Source organism: Neltuma alba, unplaced genomic scaffold (assembly GCF_004799145.2).
Source record: "Neltuma alba isolate B1F8T4 unplaced genomic scaffold, ASM479914v2 tig00012806_pilon, whole genome shotgun sequence".
Taxonomy (NCBI): Eukaryota; Viridiplantae; Streptophyta; class Magnoliopsida; order Fabales; family Fabaceae; genus Neltuma; species Neltuma alba.
Genome location: NW_021637203.1, coordinates 116,362 through 139,284, shown reverse-complemented (window position 1 = coordinate 139,284; position 22,923 = coordinate 116,362). Strand labels below are relative to the sequence as shown.

General features: G+C 32.5%; 3 protein-coding genes across 4 annotated transcripts; 1 reads left to right on the top strand and 2 right to left on the bottom strand.

Moving 5' to 3' along the window:
* Positions 1-8,201: 8,201 nt before the first annotated feature.
* Positions 8,202-13,597, top strand: LOC114731186 (transcription factor bHLH35). 2 transcript variants are annotated; one of them, XM_028918313.1, is made up of 5 exons: positions 8,202-8,335; positions 8,441-8,612; positions 8,828-9,100; positions 9,661-9,831; positions 13,242-13,597. In XM_028918313.1, exons 1-5 carry the CDS (start codon positions 8,265-8,267, stop codon positions 13,329-13,331), a joined length of 777 nt encoding a protein of 258 aa, XP_028774146.1. In that variant the 5' UTR covers positions 8,202-8,264; the 3' UTR covers positions 13,332-13,597. The 2 variants fall into 2 exon arrangements, with proteins under 2 accessions (XP_028774146.1, XP_028774147.1); XM_028918314.1 differs by having other exon boundaries at positions 8,202-8,338; positions 8,447-8,612.
* Positions 13,598-13,953: 356 nt separating this feature from the next.
* LOC114731187 (macrophage migration inhibitory factor homolog) lies at positions 13,954-16,173 on the bottom strand. Its single transcript, XM_028918315.1, has 3 exons — positions 15,883-16,173; positions 14,882-15,082; positions 13,954-14,221 (listed from the first exon to the last, which is right to left on the bottom strand). The coding sequence occupies exons 1-3, from the start codon at positions 15,991-15,993 to the stop codon at positions 14,186-14,188; spliced, it is 348 nt and encodes a 115-aa protein (XP_028774148.1). The 5' UTR covers positions 15,994-16,173; the 3' UTR covers positions 13,954-14,185.
* A 650-nt stretch (positions 16,174-16,823) lies between these two features.
* On the bottom strand, positions 16,824-21,240 carry LOC114731183 (RNA-binding KH domain-containing protein PEPPER-like). The gene is made up of 6 exons (XM_028918308.1): positions 20,773-21,240; positions 19,688-19,946; positions 18,896-19,047; positions 18,285-18,539; positions 17,769-17,960; positions 16,824-17,251 (listed from the first exon to the last, which is right to left on the bottom strand). Exons 1-6 carry the CDS (start codon positions 21,193-21,195, stop codon positions 17,066-17,068), a joined length of 1,467 nt encoding a protein of 488 aa, XP_028774141.1. The 5' UTR covers positions 21,196-21,240; the 3' UTR covers positions 16,824-17,065.
* Between the last annotated feature and the right edge of the window lie 1,683 nt (positions 21,241-22,923).

The following is a 22,923-nucleotide window of genomic DNA, read 5'->3' as shown; positions in this document are numbered from 1 at the left end:
ATTAATGAAAGAAGTTAAATTAGTTCTTTGTAATAAATAGGTATTGCTTTTCCTAAAATATCCTTACTAATCAACTATATTCGTTAGGACTACAATTATTAAAAGGACTATCTTAAAAAAAAATACATGAATATGAGAGACAAAGTAGATTGGAGTCTTATATTTAGGATCAAAATAAAAGTCAAACAGAGTTTTATATTAAGGAACGGAGGTAGTAACTCATAATATTTCCTATTCTCATGAAAACTTTCTAGTAAATAAAATATTGCATCTCAAGACATTTATAATCTCAAGCAGTTAGTATTTACTCTTTTAATTTTGACAATATTAAAGTCTTAGAAGTAATAACCTTGGTTTTTTGGGCGCTAGTAATAAAAGTCATCCAATGATCTTCACGTCTCATAATTGGAAAATCGCTAAAAAAATATTTCTAAAATTTCAAATCTTAAATCAGGAATAACAACAAAAATATATTGTTATTGCTTTTCAAATATTGTCAGTTATTATTAAAATGTAATAAATAAGATTGATTTAAAATTTAAAGATAATTTTTTGGATTCTCTCTTTAATAATTTAGTGGTATGAAAATTATCATGTAACTGGGAAGTTGTGGGTTTAATCATATTGGTAATACCTGGTCATTAGGCGGCTACTTGTTTAATTAAAAAATTAAAAAAGTTGTCCTTTTAATGAATAATAGCTAGCACAATTGGTGAACGATTTGGTCTCTTAAACATGGTATCTTCGGTTTGAACTAGGCAATGCGCATGGAAAATGTTTTGTTGGGAGAAGCAAAACCTACTTTGATGATATTTTTGATATTTACGTCTCGAGAAGATTGATTTCTAGTTATCGGTTGGAGGATACTGTCTGATTTCTACTAAAAAAAAATAAGAGGAAAATAATGGGAAAAAAAAAAGGTGAGACCGATCAGTCCCAACTTTTCTCTCCAAGTCTGGAAAGAAAACGAGAAGAGAATGTATATTTCCTTTCTGCCCTCGTCTGGCTCCTTCCTCTTACCTCAGCCTGCTTGTATCTTGTGCCAGGATTCAGGCCAAAACCAGTATCGTCTTGCTCCTTCCTCATACTCAGATATTATTATTTTTTGTCTCTTATTTTTTTGGGGGCCAAAATAATTTATTTGTCGTTCATTTTGTTGACGCGAAACTATGAAATGAAAATTATGTTAATTAATTAGTACGGCAATACAACCAAAATTGTTTTGTAACATATAACGTTGGTTATGCCATAAAAATGTCTGAAATTGTCAAACTATACGTATGCTGTTTTGGTTCTTTTTTCCTTGTGAGCATTCTCCATACGTATGGTATTTTTCTGTCTTTCAGAAGAAAAATAACATTTTTTTCAAAAAGATATACTCCTCTTGGCCTTAATATAATACCTAATTTGGGAATTAGTTTTGGTCCTGATAAAACTTACTTTACATGTTTATCAATTTTTTTCCCCGAAATAATCCTATTGATATTCCTCCAAATTTCAATAATAATCAAGTAGAAGAGGGAGAGAATCATAATATTTTAGAAAAATCATATCATATTAACTAATTTAACTAACATCCTTAATCTACTCAAATTAGTTAATTAGGTCGTATATTAAGAATTGAAGTATTATTTTTACCAAATAATTTGATATTAAATTATTTAATAATATTAATGTTTGTATGATTTTTCTCATTATGACATTTAATTTTGGTTTTAATCATGATATATTTTGACACGGGAGTGAGAATATTTTGATACTTTATATATTTATTTATTTTCTTTTCTTCTTATTTTCTCTGGTTCATCAAAACAAGAGAGATGATAATATTTTTTCTTTTAATTTTTTTTCCTCTCCATTTTGTTTTCTTTGTTTTTTTTTCCACCTTAATGGAGGGTTAAGAAATCGATTAGGAATCACTCAGAAATTTAATGGAGGCAAATTTTTTGGATTTGTTCTTGGTCGGTTTTTGTTTTTACTTCTATTATGGACGTTTACTGTTTTCCCCTTTTAATGAATTTCGTTATTGGAAAAAACAAAATTGAAATTAAAATGTCACTGTAGACACATATGACTATATGAGGCTGGATCCAGTAATTTCGTATTAATAAGGGCAAGCATTTATTTCATATGTGAAAAAGACTAATACAAATTCAAGTAGAGTAGTTCCAATGCGTTTCAATTCATTAAATTTATTCTTGCTCGTTACTGGACATATAACCACCTGGTTGTCCCCTCAATTAGTGCTAATCTCATTCAAACGAATCAGATTATATTTACATGTTACTTTCAATATTTTTTATTTAGAGTATAAGAAAAATCTTAAATTTTTAATTCAACTTCAAAATTCAAAAATTTTCAAATTTATTTGTGTTTATTATACACCATATTTTATGAAAATAAAATCAAAACGATAATAAATTAAGGATAAAATTATATATTTGTATAAAAATTTCTTTTTTTAAGATATAAATAGGAGCAAAAAAATCTCTCTTTGACCAGAAGAGTAAAATTAACAAAACTCTAGTACTCATACAAAACACGCTATCCCATGATTTCCAAATTAATAACTTTGATTAAAAGTTCAAATCAAATCACGTGTCATTATCTGTATACTCCTACTGCTACTTTCGTTTAAACTCTCATCAACTCCTCTAGGAAGAGGAAAAAAAAAAAGAAGATAAATTGAGAGTGAGTTTTAACAGAATGATATGACCATCAATTATCCAACATCTATATACTCTTTCCCAGCATATATCTATGCATATTGATTAAAAAGTTATTATTTGATTATATTAAATTGGAAAAATTGTAGAAAACTAGAGAAGTCTCTCATTAAAATTTTTTTAATCAAAATGACCTGAATTAGAATATTGATACTTTATACTCTTTTAATCTTATTCATAAGTCACTTCCAACATATTTTATATAGATTAATAAAAATCTTAAATTTCATTAACTCTCATTTAAAATCTAACAACCTTTCAACTTTATTTTTATTTAATATACAGTATATCACATGAGAATAAATTCAACACAATAATAAATGAAGGGTAAAATTGTACATTCTATTAAAAAAAGATACTTCAAAGTAATTTTTCATCATAAAATGGCTTTAATATATATATATATGAATAAATTCTTAATTAATTTTGTAAGAAAGAGTTTTATTTGAAAATTTAACGGGGATCGTTTTCAGTTGTGCTATGGTCGTTGGATACAATGAAGGGTTGAGATGCTATATAGAAAGAGATGAGAGCGACAACTGAAAAGGATCTGTCTTGAAAAATGTCGACATAAATTAGTATATGCCCCACCACGTCGTTCATAAATTAAACCGTATGATTTTCATACAATAATACCTCGGTCTTGCCGGTATCTAACTTGTCTGTATTTGTGAAATACACAAGAATTCATCTGATTTGAAAATAATTTTGGTCTCATTTCAGATTTCGAGGCTAACGAGGGAACTAATCAATCATATAAGAATTCATCTAGTTTGAAAATATATAATTTTTACATTAAGTCAGTGATTTATTGAGAGTAGTATATAACGGCAGCAGGATTTGATAGTTATGACTTGTTTTATTTGTTTATATTAATTTCTCTAATTATTTTATTAGTAGCTGTAGTTTTTCATGCAAACGGTTCTCGTGCCTATAACATTATACAATATCTTTTTCTAAGAGTAAATTGAGAGTTAAATTTGATTATAAATATAAAATCTCAATTTATTTTGTTTCATAAATTTATAATTTTTTCTTAAAATATTCTTATTAGAGAAGGGGTTCTCGCGAAAAGTAATTTTTTTTTGCCAACACCAAAAAGTAATTCCAATATATATGGTTAAAAAAGCTAGTTTAAAAAAGCTAAGATGGCAAGATACGTTTGTTATCAATAGCTTGGTTAACTAATTTCATTTATATTGCAAAATTAATTATATAAATCTTATGTTAATTAATTTCAGCAACCATAATCTCGTTACTATCTTCAACACCAGTGTCTAACATCATGTTAGTTACACTTAAACATTGCTGGCTCAAACGAAATAACTCTTCCAAGAATATCCTTTTTTGTTCTCCATTCACGTGATGCTCCTTTCGGCCTTAAATGCAAAGTCCATTTTATAATATACTTCTCCGATTCTAAATATAAAGGTCTTATATTTAAGATAAGAGAAGTAAATTATATTATAAAACGAGTTTTATATTTAAAATTAAAAGAAATATTAAACTTGAAATTTCATATTTTAGCACTCATATTCAAAATGATGCGGTGGCATTCGGATCCCATTTATAATCCTGATGGGCCCAAGCCGACGACTATGAAACCCATGACACACAACAAGAAGCAGTTGGCACCCGATAGTAGGATCAAATCTGAAAGTGATTGATCAAAACAAATTATGAAAGCATAAATAATATGTGACTGTGCTTAAATCATCAATTTTGTCAGTATATTCAACCTAATAATAGCATGGGAAAATCAATCTCTCCGACCATACGTTTATGGCCTGTTCTTTAATTTGGTGCCGTCTGTATAATTCAGTCCTATGTTTAAGTTAAAAGATTAAATTATAATCGAGTCAAAATTAAAAGATCAGAAAAATTAATTTTTCCTCTAATAATAATACAGGCTTGAATTGATGGAATGAGAAAGGTGCCACTAATAAAGTCACTGGACCTAACATGGGGCACATGAAAGTGAGTATTTGTTGCAAGTGACCGAGTTTGAGAATACTCCTCAGTAATTGATAGCGGTGATACGTATATGTATATGTATAGAGAGAGAGAGAGAGAGAGAGAGTGTTTGTGAAAACTCATTCAATTTGACAATTACATCTTGATAATCACAATGTGGAAACGAGTGCGTTTCAAAGGTTACTTCCTGGGATATTCTTTATAAGATGCGAATAACTAACCTTGAGTCTAATAAAAGGGATTAGTTCCTTACAACATAATAAATTAAGGTTTGAATCTCTAAGAATGATGTTTACATTTAGTGTTTGACAGTGCCTTGAATAGAATTGTCTCTAATAAGAGGATACCTATACGTAACCAAAAAAAAGAAAGAAAGAAAAGCAAACTGCATTGTTTTAATTAAAATTTGTTAAAATTAGTTAAAAGTAATAAATATGTAAAAAATGTGCTTTTTTAAATATGTCCTTATTTATATTTCTTCCAGTCTATAATATAAGAAATTGATTACTTTTTTTCAAATGTGTCATAAAATGATAAAGTTTCTCTATTTTGTCCCCCAAAAACGTTGTCTTATCTCTTATCTCTCTCTTATATTTAACATGGCTAAAAGTGATAAAAAAAATCATACTAATTGTCCTGTCAATGTTTTATATTTTGGACCATAATTTTTTTTCTAACCAGCATCTTATATTATAGATTGGAAGGAGTAACTAAGAAGGTAAGTAAGTAAGAAGCGCGATAATTAGAAAAAAGATGAAAGATTTTTTTTTTTGGTTGCCTAAAGTATCTTCCTATCTGAACGGTAAGAGACTAGTCTCTCAGGGTACTATTAGGTGTCGTAACTGGGATCCTTCCAAATAGTATTTTTTCCATACACACTGTCTCAAAAATCAAATTCGAGACATGATGTTTAAGATGTCTAAGTCCCTTCCACTTGGATCAACACTTGTTGGTAAAAGATCAAAGATTTTTTTTTTTTTCTGGGCCAGAAAAAGATGAAAGAATTGAATGCACAAGAAATTGATGAAAATATATGTAATATTTAGGTAACCCGCTAACCTCTCAATACGGAAGAAATCTTAGAGCCAACAAATAAATAGTACATTAGCAATACCATATGTTGTTTGATTTTATGTATAACTCATTTCAAACATGTTTTATATGGGTAAAAAAACTTCAATTTTATTAACTCTTATTTAAAATTTAATAATTTTTTAATTTTTCTCTTATTTAATATATATTATACTTTGTATAAATAAAGTCAACACAATAATAAATGAAAAGTAAAATTGTATATCTATAAAAAAATTTTCTAATTATCCTATAAATAAAACTAAAAAATATTTTTTCAATTTTTTTATAAATAAAACGAGTGGAGTGTGTATACATATATGTGTGTGTGTAATGAAAAAACAATGAAAAGAAGGCTAGGTCTAGCGCCGTCGCGAAAGGGCAACGTTGAAGATTGCAAATTGATTTCCTAAACGCGGCGTCAGAGGCCATCTCAGCGGTCTTCACCGAGTGAATCCTCCTGGAAATTCAACGCAGCAAAGCACCGCCCATTACTCTCATCGAGTCTTCCCATCGATACTCACAAAAGTTCACGTAAATTTTTTTTTTTACATATTTATTCTCAATTTTTATAATCAATAAATGTATATAACTTTGAAGAAAAATTTATGAATTTGAAAAACAAGATGAATTAAAATTTTAGATTAAAAATCAAATCTAATCCTTTAACTAAATTTTATATTAAGAATTAAATTTCATACACCTTTACCTTTAATTGATTGTTCTTACTTTCTCATTAAAACGGATGCGTAATAAATAATGGTAGAATAACTTTTAAAATCCAAGAACTTGCAATTAAACATATTAAAATACTTTCAGCATGTTTTACGTAGATTAAAAAAAATGTTAAACTGTATTAATTTTTTATTAAAAATTAAAATAAAATAATACATGGATATTAAGAATTTAATAAAATGTCTTGCAAATATAATCTGATGAGAACAGTAATACTACCTCCAGTCCTAATTATAAGACCTAGTTGACTAATTTGAGGAGATTAAGGAAGTAAGTTAAGTTAGTTATTTGTAATAAATAAGTGTTGTCATTCCTAAAATATCCTTGCTAATTAAGTGTATTGGCTAGAACTATCATTATTAGAAGGACTATCTTGAAAAAAAATACATAAATTAAAAAACAAAATGGATTGGAGTCTTATAATTAGGATCAAATAAAAAGTCAAATCGAGTCTTATATTAAAGACCGGTACAAAATCAAGGGTTTGAAAGCGCATTCTTGCTTTATTTGAGAATGCAGCACACAAGTTTAATTGTTGGCAACGTGGAGCCACCTTATGGGACAAGAGCAGTTATACATTTGATGGTTGGATTCATAATCTCCTAAATATAGCTGCCCTTATAAGACAACACCAATGCGCACGTGTAAATAAATAAATTCACTAATTTAGATTTGATAGCTCATAAAGTTATTTGAAATTTCAATTTATAGCGAAGGCTTGTGTATTATGGTTATCTTGGTATATGGCGTTTGCCCCGATTAATTTTGAAAGTTTCAGTAACATTTAAACATGTCATTTTCTCGTATAACGATTACATAAACATTTTTTATAAAATAATTAAAACATGACATTCCCTCCTATTTTTAATATAGGAATGAGACAGAGATTATATTTGATTGTAAATATAATATTTTAATTTAATATATCTTTCACATTTATAAATTATTCTTAAACTATCAGTATTGATTACATATGTTAAGAAAATTTATATCAAAAAGTAGTTTCAATATAAGTGGTTAAAAAAAAATACTTCAGAAAAACCAACATATACATTTTACAAATAATTAATTTAACTAATTTTTTTAAATCTTTACAAATTAATTATTCGTGTATAATATATTGAAGCTTATCACCTATTTTAATTTTCAAGAAATAATTGTGATTTTAATATATTCTTTATTTCTAAATCCCAATTTTTCAGTAATAAAAATTGTTGTTTAGAGCTGGTCAAAAAAAAAATTGCTGTTTAGAAATATCTCTTTGCGTGCCCTTTTAATAAAATAATATTAATAAGTACTGTATTTGTAGTAAGTACGAATTTCAGCCCCCAACGATTTTGTTATGGTGTGAAAGCCTCCAACAATTTTTCATTTCATACTCATCTTATTCTCTTTATGAGAATTTTTTTTATTTATAAATAAATTTATTAAATTTTAATATAAATATATGATTTTATTTATTATTTATTATAGTATGAATAGTTATTTGTTTAAAAGGTATATACATGAAACAGAAATAAAATTAAAAAATTATTATGTTTTAATAAAAAATTAATATAATGTAAGAATTTATTTATTTATTTATATGAAATATGTAAGAAAGGCCAGCCCCCTGCCTGAATGAACTATGACCCCTAGCTCGCTTCCCTATAAATTGATCCCCACGCCTCCCTCTCCATCAATACCAGGCAGGGCCACCCCTCTCTCTCTCTCTCTGTGTCTGTGTGTGCTTCTCTCTGTACCTCGAGCTCCACAACCATGGAGAACTTCGGCAGCGAACTCAATCATTTCTGGGAGACGCAAGTGTTCTACCAAACCGAAGAGCTCGAAAGGTATTTCACTCACTCTAGTCAACAATTACGTTTACTATTAAGTCCACGATCGATCGAACTCAATAGATGAACCGATTCTTTCCTAAAATTTTCTCTCAAACTCGGCAGCTGGGCACTGGACGAGGCAATCTCCGGCTACTACGACTCGAGCTCTCCAGATGGCAACGCTTCGTCGTCGACGACCTCCAAGAATATTGTCTCCGAGAGGAATCGCAGGAAGAAGCTCAACGAACGGCTCTTCGCTCTCAGAGCAGTGGTTCCCAATATTAGCAAGGTAAAGTAGTTAACTCGCACAATGTTGGACAGAAAAGACAAAAAAAAAAAAAAGGGAAATCCGAACCCACCACTATGAAATGTTTAATTGGGTAGTTAAATAGATTATTCTTTGATAGCTATATTATTAGGATCTGTTGACTAATTAAAATTGATGTTGCTGGTGGTGGTGGTGGTGGTGGTGGTGGTGTTGGCTGGGACAATTAATAAAAACAGATGGATAAGGCGTCGATCATAAAGGATGCGATCGAGTACATTCAGCACTTGCACGAACAAGAGAAGAGCATCGAAGCAGAGATAATGGAGCTTGAATCTGGCAAGAACATGAACATGAACATGAACATGATGAGTAGCAACAGCGGGAATCAGAATTCAAGGTTTGAATATGAACAAGACCTGCCTGTGCTTCTCAGGTCCAAGAGGAACAAGACAGAGCAGCAGCTTTTTGAGTCCGTCAGCGCAAGAAATCCCCCCATTGAAGTCCATGAGGTAATCATCTCTCTCCATCTCTATCTCTATCTCTCCCTCCCTCTCTCTCTTCTATAATTGACAATATAAAACCATTTCCCACCTATTCACAAATAATTTAATCAAATTTTCAAGCATTATATTTGCAGCGCATACTGTTAAGTGATGGTGTGATAACTTGTAGAGCCCTGATTTACTATGAATTCTATGAAAGCATTGTTATGACATCACTAAGCAATTACTGTTATTTTATATTTTGATCGCAAAAATTTAATAACATTATGCAATCATTTTTAAAAGTTGTATGCACATGCATCATGTTTTCTTGTTGAGAAAATTGATTGCAAAATTTTGGAGGAATTGTAAATGGTAAATATGTTAGAAACTGTAAATTATACATGGAGCTGCTAATATGTTATGGTGAGTGTTATGTACTCTATAATGCACGCATATATTGTTTGTGTGTGTGTTAGGGAGCAAGTTAGGTGCTCTAAAATAATAATTAGAAAAGGAGTAGTTAGTAGTATGAGGAATGAATGAATGAATAACATTGAAATGAATGGTGTGTGATGGAGGAGCAGCTGAGAGTGACATACATGGGAGAGAAGACGGTGGTGGTGAGCTTGGCGTGCAGCAAGAGGACAGACACAATGGTAAAGCTGTGTGAAGTGTTTGAATCTTTGAAGCTCAAGATTATCACCGCCAACATCACCTCTTTCTCCGGCCGCCTCCTCCACACCCTCTTCATTCAGGTCAGTCACTCTTCCCTCTTCTGGTTCAACTTAGTTACTCGTATACTCTTCTGTTTCTATTTACAAGTCACTTCTAATAACATGTGATATGTTTTACGCAGACCAATAAAAATATTAAATTTTATTGATTCTCATTTAAAGTTTAACAACTTTTCAATTTTATTTCTATTTAATATATATTGTATCCTATCAAAACAAAGTCAACATAGTAATAAATTAAGAGTAAAATTATACGTTAATATGAAGATCTTCTCTCCCTGTCCTAATGTCCTGTAAATATAACCACAAACTTTCTTCCCTCTTCCCTTTAGACATGAAGATCCTGCAACTCGACTAGTAGCACTTTACACCTCCTCCTTTCAATTAAGGTGTGTATGTGTGATAAGTGTGTGGAACACTGGGACTCGTCTCTTAAAGGGGATGGAGTAATTATCCAAACAATAATTGAAAGAAAAAAACCTAACTCGTATGTTCACAAACAGATGATCAGATATTCAATAGCCTTATAGTGTAATAATATGAGAACTTTCTTGTAACTAAAAGGTCGCAGAGGTTCTGTTGCCCTTTTAATTTAAAAAAAAAAATAATTAGACACAAACTCATGTAAGTATATATTGATTATTTTATCCATGTGTTAGTCTAACGGGAAAAGATAGAGAAATGGATTATCAGCTGTTGAACATGAGATTTAACTTAATAGTATACTTGATATCATATATTATATAAAAAAATGTAAATTGTCTCGATGTAATTAAAAAATAAAAAAATTAATAATCATATTAAGAAAATAAGAGTTAAAAAAGAAATATTTATTTAAAAAAAACTAAATAACGTTAAAAGGAGATCTGTTTCTTACATATTGCCAAAACGAGATAGGGACCACATGCTAGGGTGACTTTAGGAAAGTTGAAAAAAATTGCGTGAGTTGGATGTTTGTTTGCTTTTGGAGAATCATGTGAGATCCGTATTTAATCTCTAAGCGTCCCAATTCAGCACAAAGGGAAAGAGGGCCCCCCGCACCAGAGACTCTGCTTCTCAAGACACATTTTCTTGTTTTGTGATTCTATTCTTATTATTTTTAATATATGATTTAATTATTAAGTTAATTTTACTTTCAACTATAAAATTTATTTATCATATTTATTTATTTTTGAAATTATTTCCATTAACATTTCCTCAGTTATAATTCTATAAGTAGAATAGAGAGCGTGGGAGGATATTAAAAAAATAATAATTATGATGTTTTAAAAAAAATATATCATATTTCTTATAATTATCTAATTTACTTAATATGTCATATTTTTTATAATTAACTAATTTATTTAACTTTTTTAATCTAATCAAATTAGTTAAAAGTACATGCCTCTCTCGACAATCTTACGTTGGAATCGTCATAAAAGAAGAAGCTTTGCATGTTATGCTATTGGCTCCGTCCCTGTCTTCTTTTCCTTTTGCTTTTTTTCTTTTTTTTCCCCAAGGCCACCGCACCACTCTGAGTTGTTTCCTCCTGTCATTACTCACCACAATTATAGAATATAATATTCTAAGCCATGTGCTTGACCCTCATTTAGTTTATTATTATTTTTATAGAAAATTATCTCTGTGACTAGTTTGTCCTCATACTTGGGAATTAGACAACACTCCTTCATCCGAATCTTATCCTTTTTTCAAAAAATCTTAATTTAATATCCTCCATCTCTAGCTGCTTTGGTGAGTCATTATGCTAACTTTATCATGTGACTAATTATTCTCGACTTTTCCAAAGAAATGACTACTTTCTATTATACTCTTTTAGTTCTTAATATAAGATCTATTTAATTAATTTGATTATATCAAGAAAGTTAAGTAAGTTAGTTGATTATAAAAAAAAAATATGACGTATTTTTTCTAAAATACTATAATCATTTTTGTTAATATCCTTGTTTCCTTTTCTACTTGATTATAGTTGAGAGAGTATCTATTGGGGTAATTTAGAAAAAATTGATAAATATAAGAAATAGGTCTTATATTTAGACTCAAAATCAACTCAATAATTAGGTCTTATATTAAGGATCAGAGGAGTAGTATGTAGGATTGTATTTTTCTACATGTTGAATGTTTAACCTTTACCCATAATTGCCACTTACCTCATGGCTTAGTAGTATGAAAACTCTCCTATAAGTGAAAAGTCATAAGTTCGATCATGCTAGTTTTAGATTACTCTGAGGTTATTAATTATGATATATATATATGTAACTTTATAAATTCATCTTAATCTCACAAATTAAATACTTCATCTAAATGGGAGATGAAACTGATGGAGCTACAAACTTGAGATGAACAAGTTAGGAATTTTTAGCTAAATTGATTTGATCGGAGTTTCAAACTCGTGGGGGGATTAAGAAAACACTACATATGTAATTAAACATATTTCTCACACGAGGAAAATTTATGGACTTTCCTGGAAAATTCTAACACCACTCGTTTCCTTCAATGAAGGAACATGGGAAAATTGGTTTGAATTCCAAAACGTGATCCTCATTCTCAAGAATGCAGGCTTCTGAATCGTCTTCACTTCATGTTGTCATGTTCCTCCAGATCCCATGAAACATCTCCCTGACATCGTCTCTCTCTCTGTCTCTCCACGAATTTTCATATCTGCTGTCGTTTTCAAGTGCAAAAACGCCTTGTCGCTTAGCTGGGCCCCGGATTCTACGGAGACCAATCCCATTGACCCTTATTTCGCTTATTTGACTTTCGACGTTCATCGAGTAATGAACTAAATTACCAATAGTTCAGCTTCTTGGTCTTCCCAGTTACTAGTCTTCTAGAGTTGTTTTTTAAAAATATTTATTATATTTTATAATTATTAGTTAATAATTCATTTTCAATTATTTTTTTTATTGTGTACCCAACTAATTTTTTTTCCACAAAGTACTAGTACTATTTTGGAGGTTTCTTGCAACATAACTGCCAAGAAAGTCAATTCAGTATAATTACATTCTAGTGCAAGTGACCCGTGTTAATAGCAAATCAAAATAAGATGAAATCGACGATGATTTAGGCATCTGATTATGTTCTGCTGTCATCCTAAAGTCAAGGCCGTATGTGTGACTATTAATTAACTGTGAATTAATATTTATGTGGCCAGCACTATATATAAAAGTCACATCAATTGCAAAAGAAAATTGGTTTGAAACGTGCAAGAAATTGAAGGGTTATAATCATCAGCTGGTTTGGTGAGAAATTTGAATCCAATGCTAGCTGGTTAGCTTTAGTTGATATAACTAATGCACATCTCGAAATGATGTTTATTTATTTATATATCCCTTATCTTATGGAAATAATATATACTAAAATTCTCAAGTATTTCATGGTTAATGAATGTATGAAAATCAAAATTAAAATCCTTGTTTCCGTTGTGTTTTCAGGCGGATGAGGAAGAGAAAGATGTTGTACAGATAAAGATCCAAGCAGCCATTGCGGCACTCAATGATCTTGAAAGCCCAATGAGCATGTAATCACCCAAAAAAAAAAAAAAAGAGTCTAATTAGTTAGGGGGTTCTTGTCGGTTCACTAGTCTGTGTCTTCTTCTTATCTTTCTTTATCACTCATATTAAGAGTCTTCAGATGACTTAGTCTTAGAGTTAATGTTCTTTCCAATGTCTAAAAGCCACGTGTAATCGCTGTGAGCGCTTTGTCATTGCTGAGTAATAATAAAAGTTGCATTTCATACACTCATGGATCCGTTATATATCTTACATTAATAAAACTATAATTAATTTTTGTATCCACAAAACTAGAATTAATTTTATGCATGGGTTTGTTTGAAAATTACATTGAAGTTATAATATTTTATACACAATAAAGTTTTATATGAATACTTGACAGAGAATCAGAAACGAAAATTTGAACATTGTGATACATAATGTGAAAATCAGTCGTATAAAGAGAATGAGAGAACAAAACCAGATAAATAGGGCACATGAAAGATATAGAGATAATAAATCTTCTACTTTATTTTTTTAATCAAAATCACTATCAGATAATGTTATCTTTTTTGAAAAAAAATTCAACGCTTGTTATCCGCCCATGAAAGAGCACCAAGGTGTTTTTTTTAATTAAAAAAAAAGAAAAGAAAACTGCTTGAACATTCAAGTAAAAATGGCAGGAAGAACAATAAATTACAGAGTTGCACTTCAGAAAGATCAGGATGAAAGACAAAGGAAGATACCATTTCACAAATGATAATCATGATTATGTTTCATCCACTACAAAACCAAAGCACTCAAATTTCACAGAATTTACCAAAAGATGAACCTACCCGATTCTATTTCAATGGAAGATCTCCCATACGCCTAGAAAGAATGCTTGATCAAAAAGTTGAGCCATTGAACCCGAAGAATGATCTCTGCATCAGAAAAATATAATAAGACCTTAAGATTGCAAAAATTGATAGTAACTTTGAGCAGATTTGAGAAGACTACTCATGGCATGTTTAAGGTTGTTTCCTTGCATTCTCAAAATGAGACAGGCAGTGAAAAAACTTGATCATTAATTTATAGAGTTTTCCAAATCAATAAATAGGGCATATAGCTGGTGGAAAGAGAACTATCTGAACAATTATTGCTGACAAACCCACCATCATGTGGAGAGAATTAAAGAACTAATGATATACAAAATCACTTTACATCAAATAAGAATATATCGAACAAGATAAAGTGGTGACTGGTGAAAGCTAGTCACAACTATTATTCACATTATTCATAAAAACCCATAATTTAGGCTATGTTTGGATGGATGACAATGGAGAGGAAGGGAAGGGAAATTTCATTGAAAACTTAGTGAGTGTTGCTACTAAGGAAAAGAGGATAATGGGAAAAAAAATGTTCAGTTAAGCCCCCAACATCATCCCTCTCTTTTATCTCCAATTTGGCGAACTTCGAGGCCGCCAAACAAAAGTAACCCAAACATGCCTTCAAGAGCAATCTCATGTTATACCATTCTTCCTATGGCAAGTACATACTGAAAACCCTAAAAAAGCTACCATAGGACAGAACAAAAGAATTACCGGAGCATCATAAAATTTGATATAGAAACGAGAGCTATCAATTGATAGCTTAGTTTCAAGAATTTCTGCAATTGTTGAACTCAGATTTCCATTGACACTTGGACCAAGTCCCCCTATGGAGATCAGTTCTCCATACGCAGCTGGCTCTTCAGTTCCAGCAAATGCAATAGGTACTTGCCCATTCAACAAAATCATCACATACTGCAAAAGGTAAAGAAAAGCCACAAGTATATCAAACTATGTACAGCAATGCTGTTTGGGATGGCCATAGCTAGAATCTGAATAAAATGAAGAGCACACAAATGCTGTTTATTAATCTCACCGGTTATGATTTATATAGATTACATTGGTAAAACCAGGGTATACACAGGTTTAACTGAGTTATGATTTACATATAAGTGAGAATGCTCAAACTATACTTGTGAAGCCACCAAAGCCAGACTAACGACAATGATTATAATAGAGTAACAACAGAAGATGTCAAGTGACTCCGCCAAGAACACAAGAAACTGATTTTTCTCATTGAAACGGGATTATAGCTTTTAACCATTTTAGAAACTAGCATAAAGAGGGACAAAAGTGTATCAGTTTGTTTGGATGAAAAGAAATATAATCCCCACTTTTCCTAAAATAACAGGTTCAACTTGAATTAACTACAACACAAAAGTAATGGTCTTTTGACAAGTCATCCAGCTCTACCATCTTTTTCACCCCTTGCACGCTTACAACCTTACAAAATTCCACCAAAACCCACCCGACCCAATTTTCAATTATCTTCTAGCAACATGTTTCTGCCAAGTGCCAATAGATTAACGCTCAAACTACTTTATACTCATACTCAACGAGATCGAACATTCTATCGAACATCTTAAAGGCGCGATTTTGAGCTCATACTACTATGATTCAGTACGTCGCTTCCGATTACTTTTACAGTTAAAACTAGAAAGAGAACAAGAGAAGAATGAAAAGGAGGAGCGAAGAAGAAAAGAAGTTAGACTTACAGATTCAGGCTTGCCAATGATTTTAGCGACAGCTTTGGTGGCGTCCCTGAGAATATCCGAAGCGACGACGGGATCCACAGGCACGTTCGTAAATAAGTTCAAAGTCGGCATTTTCTTCGTCTTCTTCTGGAAGATGATATGCGAATCCTCTAGCCAACGGTTGGCCTAAATGTGAGAACACTTTGAGGATAATAACGAACTGTCTTCTCTTTTCTTCATCAGCTGGATAACGAACTGTATATTCACTTTACGCGGTTCGGAGGCTTTGGATTCCATTGAATTTATTTATTTTTAGGCTAACAATAATAATTCTCCTCCCCCTTCGTGAAGGTATTTAATTTTTTTTTTTAAGTATTCATTTCAATAGAATATTAGTCCATTAGAAAGCACTGAAGATTAAGTCATAATAATTTAGGTAAGCGTAAGTGACAGCACCCCTTCTCAATTAAATAAGTGATTCTCAAAATAAGTAAATCTTATTTTTATATATTATATTAAAATTAAAATAATTAATCTTTCAAATGAAAAAGTCTTTTTAATAGTACTATTTCAATGAGTTCTTTTCCTAGAATTTCATGTGGTTAATTTTTCAAAAATTAAAAAAACACTAACTGCTTAAAATTACAAGGTGGCTAAATTTCCCAATTAACAGGAAGTATTCATGCTAATAAACAGGCTATTGGCATGTTGTCAGAAAAATCCGACCCACCTGTTGAGGGCAAAGGGCTTAACCCATCCAAGTTTTGGCATAGCTGAATAAACTTTTTAGCGTTTCAACTTATTTCATCCAAAAAAACAAACAAAAACTACAAGAATTTCACTAACAATTAAGGAACAAACAATTTGTCGGCAAAAGGGAGGTTTTTTTTTTTTTTTTTTAAGAAGTTGCATCATTATCTTGATAAGGACCAAAACACAATGATAAAGGCATGATATCTATGTGAAATAGCAAAACTAAAGATCATAATCATGAAAATATAATTTAATCACCCTATAAATGTGGAAGCCACCATAAGACTTGTAAATCAATACAAAACTATGCACAATAAAAGACAATGGGAAAAAGGCTTTTGTTATCGCAGTTATACATTGTTTGAGTCATAGTACATTAGTTTTCCTCAAATCATTGATTAGGAAGAAACTAAGCCCAAATAGAGCAACTCGTGAGCTCAGAGAGAAAACTTCAGAGCCTAAAAGTACTGTAGCCTCCTAAACCAGAAGAGCCATAACCTGGGTAGGGCTGTGAGGAAACTGAAGAAGACGAGTAAGATGTACTGCCCCCCAACTGAGCATATGAGGACCTCAGACCACCTGTATCTAACCTACCGTAACTGCTAGAGGCTGGCTCTTTGTGATTGCTTATCACTTCCTGTAACCAGAGAGGAATTTCTATCAGCAAATGCAAACTTGTTTACCCGGATGGTATCATATATTCGCATGCCAACAAATCATTCAGCACTCATACATGATATCAAACCCTAAATATTGGTATAAATATTTGCCGGATAAGACCTTACATGTCCCCTAGCTGTACAAGTAACCAGGACAGAAATAGGTGACCTTGCTAATTTCATCTCACTATAATGAATTCAGTCAACTGAGAATAAGGTAAATACTTCACGTCTTTAGTTCAAACCTTTTCCGGCATACAGGTACATATTCCCTCGATAGAAATTATCTTTGCAATATGTTTTAACCCGGGGACCAGACAATGATGGATTCCCCAAGGTTTGGTCTATTTGGGTCCAGTTGTACGAGAATAAGGGGTACTTTGGAGATTGATCATAAGGTGTGTTTAGGGAAATTAGGACAGTAGGAAATTAATCTTATGCTTATCATAACAGAATCATATGCATAGGCTGAAAAAGCCCTGTCAATTCTCTTACCTGGATCAACTGTTGTGCCAATTGGACTTGTGTTGTGGTGCCTTTAATTTCCACAATAATTTCATCAGGCACCCTGCTCTCTTGCACCGTCAGTATGGCTCCGCTGGTACGGCGAATGTAAGCAATATTAGTCCCTTGAATCCCAATGATGTCCTCAGCATAGGATAGTGGTATTTGCATTGTTTGTATCACCTGATAATTGAAAGGAATAAAATGGGTGAGCTGGAGTTACCATGACCTGTCAAAGGATAAATAAATGAAACATATGAAAAGAATTAAGTTATAGGTGAATCAGTACATGTAAAATAAGTCAAAGGTTCATCTTGGAATCATAAAATTTAAGCCACATTAAATCAAATGTTTCCAAAAGATAAGAATGCTACATAGTAACACAGTAAATAATCTGAAAATTGCTATATACAAGCATAAGAAATCAAGGATATCGGTATTGTTTAGAATGAAGCTTTTAACTTAAATGGTACACAGATAAAACATTCGAGTAGTTAGAATACTAACATTGGTAACAATGGGAGCCCCACCACGACCAAGGGTTGAAGAACGAACACCAGGAAGTGAAGAATCCTGCCCGTAGAGTGACATTGCAGAGGATGGGAGTTGCGAATCCAAATGAGTTTCACGCTCAACAAAAAGAGAATCCCTTTTGGTTGAAAGAGGAACATCAACACTAATGCTATTTTGCGAAGCATTATGCAGAGATGTCTTGTCAGCCCAGGTATCTGCTTGCCGGTCTTGTGTGGTTGTTGCATTGTACTTGAACAGAACAGAAAGTCACACATATCAAGGCAATGAAAAAATTGAATAAGAGGGTTATAAACACGTCAATGTCTAATTAATCATCTCACAAAAAGCCAAAATAACGATTCAAGAAACAAGAATCTACACGGTTAAGCACCTTCAAACCTAAATATCATGACATATAAACCCCCCCCTTTTTTTTTTACTCCGACATGAAATTAGGAATACAAAATAGTTTCAAATCAGAGAATGCAAACTGGTAATACACTGCTAAGAACTTTTAAGCATAAATGACAAATCTCATGGCACGAGAATGCCCCAAAAAAACAAAAAGAAAATAAAATAATAGAGATGCAGCAGCAAAAGCTTACAGTTTTTTTCTCAAAAAGGGGAAGAACACTATGATCGACCAAGAACTTTCGTAGGTGGCCAACTACTGCTTCCAGAGCCTTAAGGACCTTCAAGGCTTCTCCCTGCAACTCTACAATCCTCTCATCCGCAGCAGCATAAAATGGCACTTCATCTATCAGGAAAATGATTTGGTAAGCAGAAGCACTATATTCTAGATCCACATACCAAACAAACAATTATTAACAGCCTGAAATTTAGACACCAAATGGATTGGGTCGGAAAAATTACTAGTTACAACTGCTGCTTAGAATTATCAATAACCCTAAACCAAGATGCTAAACCATAACCTAATAGGCAAGCTGTACCCTCTCCAGGAACAAATAAATTGGGGAAATATTTCCCCTAGAACCTGATAGGAACCCAAGCAGTGTGGAGAACTCTCCCTCAAAAGTTTGTTGATGGAGCGGTATTATTATCATGCTTAAGTACTTCATTAAGCAATCCATAGAACCTGCTCAGTACTCAGATATCCGATATCCCATATTCTATATCAATGAGTGGAAGCCAGGAAACAGGCTTAGTGATTTTGCCAGTTACTTTTTCTTTTGGTGTTCCCCCCGGGGGGGGGTTTCCCCTTAAATCTACCTCATATCAATAATCTTCCCTAAAAAGCCAGTCAAAGCACATGAAAGTACAGAAGATACACTACAGCAGGCTTCACATAACATTAGTAATGTGGAAGAACAGACAGGATAACTCATTGCCAGAAACATCCTCAATGCATGATTAAATAACGGTAATAAGAAGCATACCTCCAGACAACACACGAGCAGAAGCACCAGTACTCTCCTGTATAGATTTAATTAATGAACCTTGCTTTCCAATCAAATTGATAGCCTGTGTCGATGCCACCAGCAGACGAACAGAAACATATGCAACCCCAGCCGGTCCTGATGCTTTATTCTCACCATCACCTTCAGACAATCCATAGACACGCTTAAATACCCTTATTGCAGCATCCATTGCAGGGGAAACAGGTGCCTCTGGCTCTTCCTTCCCTGATATAAGTACCTAAACAAATGAAGAATAATTTATCAACATTCAATGATTGGAAAGAAACAGACAGACAAGTAGAAGGTACTCATCTGAGGAAAACGTTCAATAGGTCTAGTCATGAATGTACATGAACAATTTCCACCCACTTTGGTAATTTACTACTGCCATGTAAGCAACAGGTACAAGAAAATTGAGTAAGCATTTTTGATGAAATCAAAACCATCAGCAACATGAAGAGAATACTTTATCAAAGTATCCAAGTGATCTGATAATCTCACAAGGCAACTACGTCATAAATGTTATCCATATAATTCCCAACCTTGAAAGCTAACTGCAACAATAAATTAATATTTAACAGTAAAAATGCCTTATGAGATTTACAAAGTTTTAATTAAATTGAAGTCGAACAACGAAAAACAAGAATCAATTCAAATAACAGTACCAGTTGCAAAGTACTTGATAAAGAGAGTACATCAATCAAACCAAACGGCAAGCAAGCGCAATGAACATCATCATAACGCTCCAGTGATAAAAAGAGAATAGACCTAACGAAAAATTGTTATTTGTCACTTGATAAGTAGTGTAGAGTCTAAGTTCAATATGAATCCACATTATTCTGCTTCGCTTCGTCCACAATAGAATTTAAGCAAGATATCAAAGGTACAAACCCTAGCAAAACGTACTCAAATAACCACACAAGGGGAAAAAAGCATTGAAGTACAAATCTTGATTTACATAATTTTCCCAGTGTTTTATTATCGCAGAAAGGAAATTGGAATGTAGAAATGATCAGGAAAATACCAAAAGTAAACCCTAGAAATACAGATGCAAATACACTCACAATTCGATCCGGAGTGCCCACGGCACCATCAAGAACGCGAATGCGCGCTCGAGTCTCCTCGCACATCTTCTTAATGAGCTCACCCTTCCGACCGATAATACTACCAACCTTGAGGACCGGCACAATGAGCCGAAACACGCAATCCCCTGGCCAACCCGGCCATCGCTTCTCGGGCGGAGTGGCAGCGGCAGTGTTAGTGGTGGTAGCAGCGGTCTGATCGGCTGAAGCTTCGTCTGCCTTAGGAAGCTCGGAGTCGGGCTCGTCGCTCGATGGGTTGCCCTGGGCGGGGGTCGCATCAGCAGCAGCCTTAGTGGTGGTGGCGGAAGCTAGTTCGGCGGCGGAGGCATTGTCCGAAGCGACAACAGCCGGCTGGGACTCCGACGCTGTGGTGGCGCCGTTCTCGGTGGCTTCAGCGGTGGACATAACAGAAGTCGGAGAGAGATATGGGTCCGTCAAGCAAAGGTCTTGAGCGTGAGGAAGGAAAAAGGGTTTATTGATGGTTGAGGCTTGGTTCAGCAAAGTGTGAAATCTCAATGTTCCAATGAAAGCATACCAATGTCATAGGGCACGTGCCCAGGCCCATAGCGTGAAGTTATAAATTTAACCCTCTGTATGCATAATGATGGGTATATAAGTTTTTTGTGTTGTGGTGAATAATGGAAAAAAAATCAATCTGTTTTTGGGTGAAGTTAAAATTAAAATTAATGCGTATATAATGTATTTTTCTAAATTACGTGCATTGTATAATTAACTTCCATAAATTTGCAGCATGTGACAATTAATCAATATTAATTAATGAATAGAAAATTCATAACAAGTCATGGTTATAAATAAGTGGCTCACTTCTTAAATTTTTCTATAAGATATAAAGTGAGTGAAGGTGGAAAAAAACCGTTCCCTTGTATTTGATTGTTTTGTTTTGGGATTATCATAATATTACCCTCAATCCTAAACATAAAAACTAGTTGATGGTAAAAAATATAAGACATCAGTACATTTTTACTTCAAATTTATAATGTATTCTAAAAAATATCTCTGTTAATTGTAAGGTAGCTCCAATGTACATAATTGAATTAAAGTAATTTAAAAAAATCAACATACATTTGTTACAAATAACTAATTTAATAAATTTTTTAATCTTTTTAAATTAGTTATTTAATTTTTATATTATATTAAGAACCATAACCAGTATTATAATAACGCACACCCGTTCAAGTTTAGCGGTATTGCGGATGGCAAAAGAAAACATTGTGATCTTAGTCGTAAGACATATTTGGGCTTGGATGTATAGGCCCAATAAATTGTTGGGCCATTGGTTCTTTCTAATTCGATTCATACTCCACGCAATTTAACACCGGATATGTTATGGTAGGCTCTTGAATAAACAATCAAGCTGATGTCCAAAAAACGCAACGGGCTTAACAGGACTAGTTTATTTAGGTGTTTGGCATTCTCAAAACCACGGTTTCAGAAGTACTTTTCTGCAAAATGAGGTAACCTCATCCACCTATTTACTTCGTAATCCGTAAAAACACTTCTGAAACCATGGTTTAGTTTATCCAAACACCCCCTTAACTAAAAAGGTGTTTGGATGAAACCAGATTATGATTTGGAAAATAGTTTTTGAAGAATAGATTATGAAAAAAAAATATTTTATGAAAAATTGATTATGAGAAGTGAGAGTGTTTGGATAGTTGTTACCAGAAGCACTTTTTACATGTGCAAATTATTAAAAAAAGCATAAGTTAATATGATAATTATATAAGGGATAAATTTTATAATATATTTTGATTTGAAGAAATAAAATTGTTAATAAAATAATTTTTACTAACATAATTAATAATATATAAGATAATATAATTAATAAATAATTAATATGTATACATATATTTATAAATTATAAGATTAAATAGTGAAGGACCGAGTGTGAAATGAAGAGTGAGGGGTCAATTCTGAGGGCTGTTTTGTCATATGCTGTTGGGCCCACACCAACGTCTGGAAAATTTAAGCCAGAAGCAACTTCAAACCACTTCTACTGAAACCATGGTTTTACCCCAAACCATGGTTTCACATTTTCCCCTTTTCTGTTAGCTGACTTCTTCCCCAAACCATGGTTTTTTAGGAATCTCTTATTTATGCATTTAGGGAGAC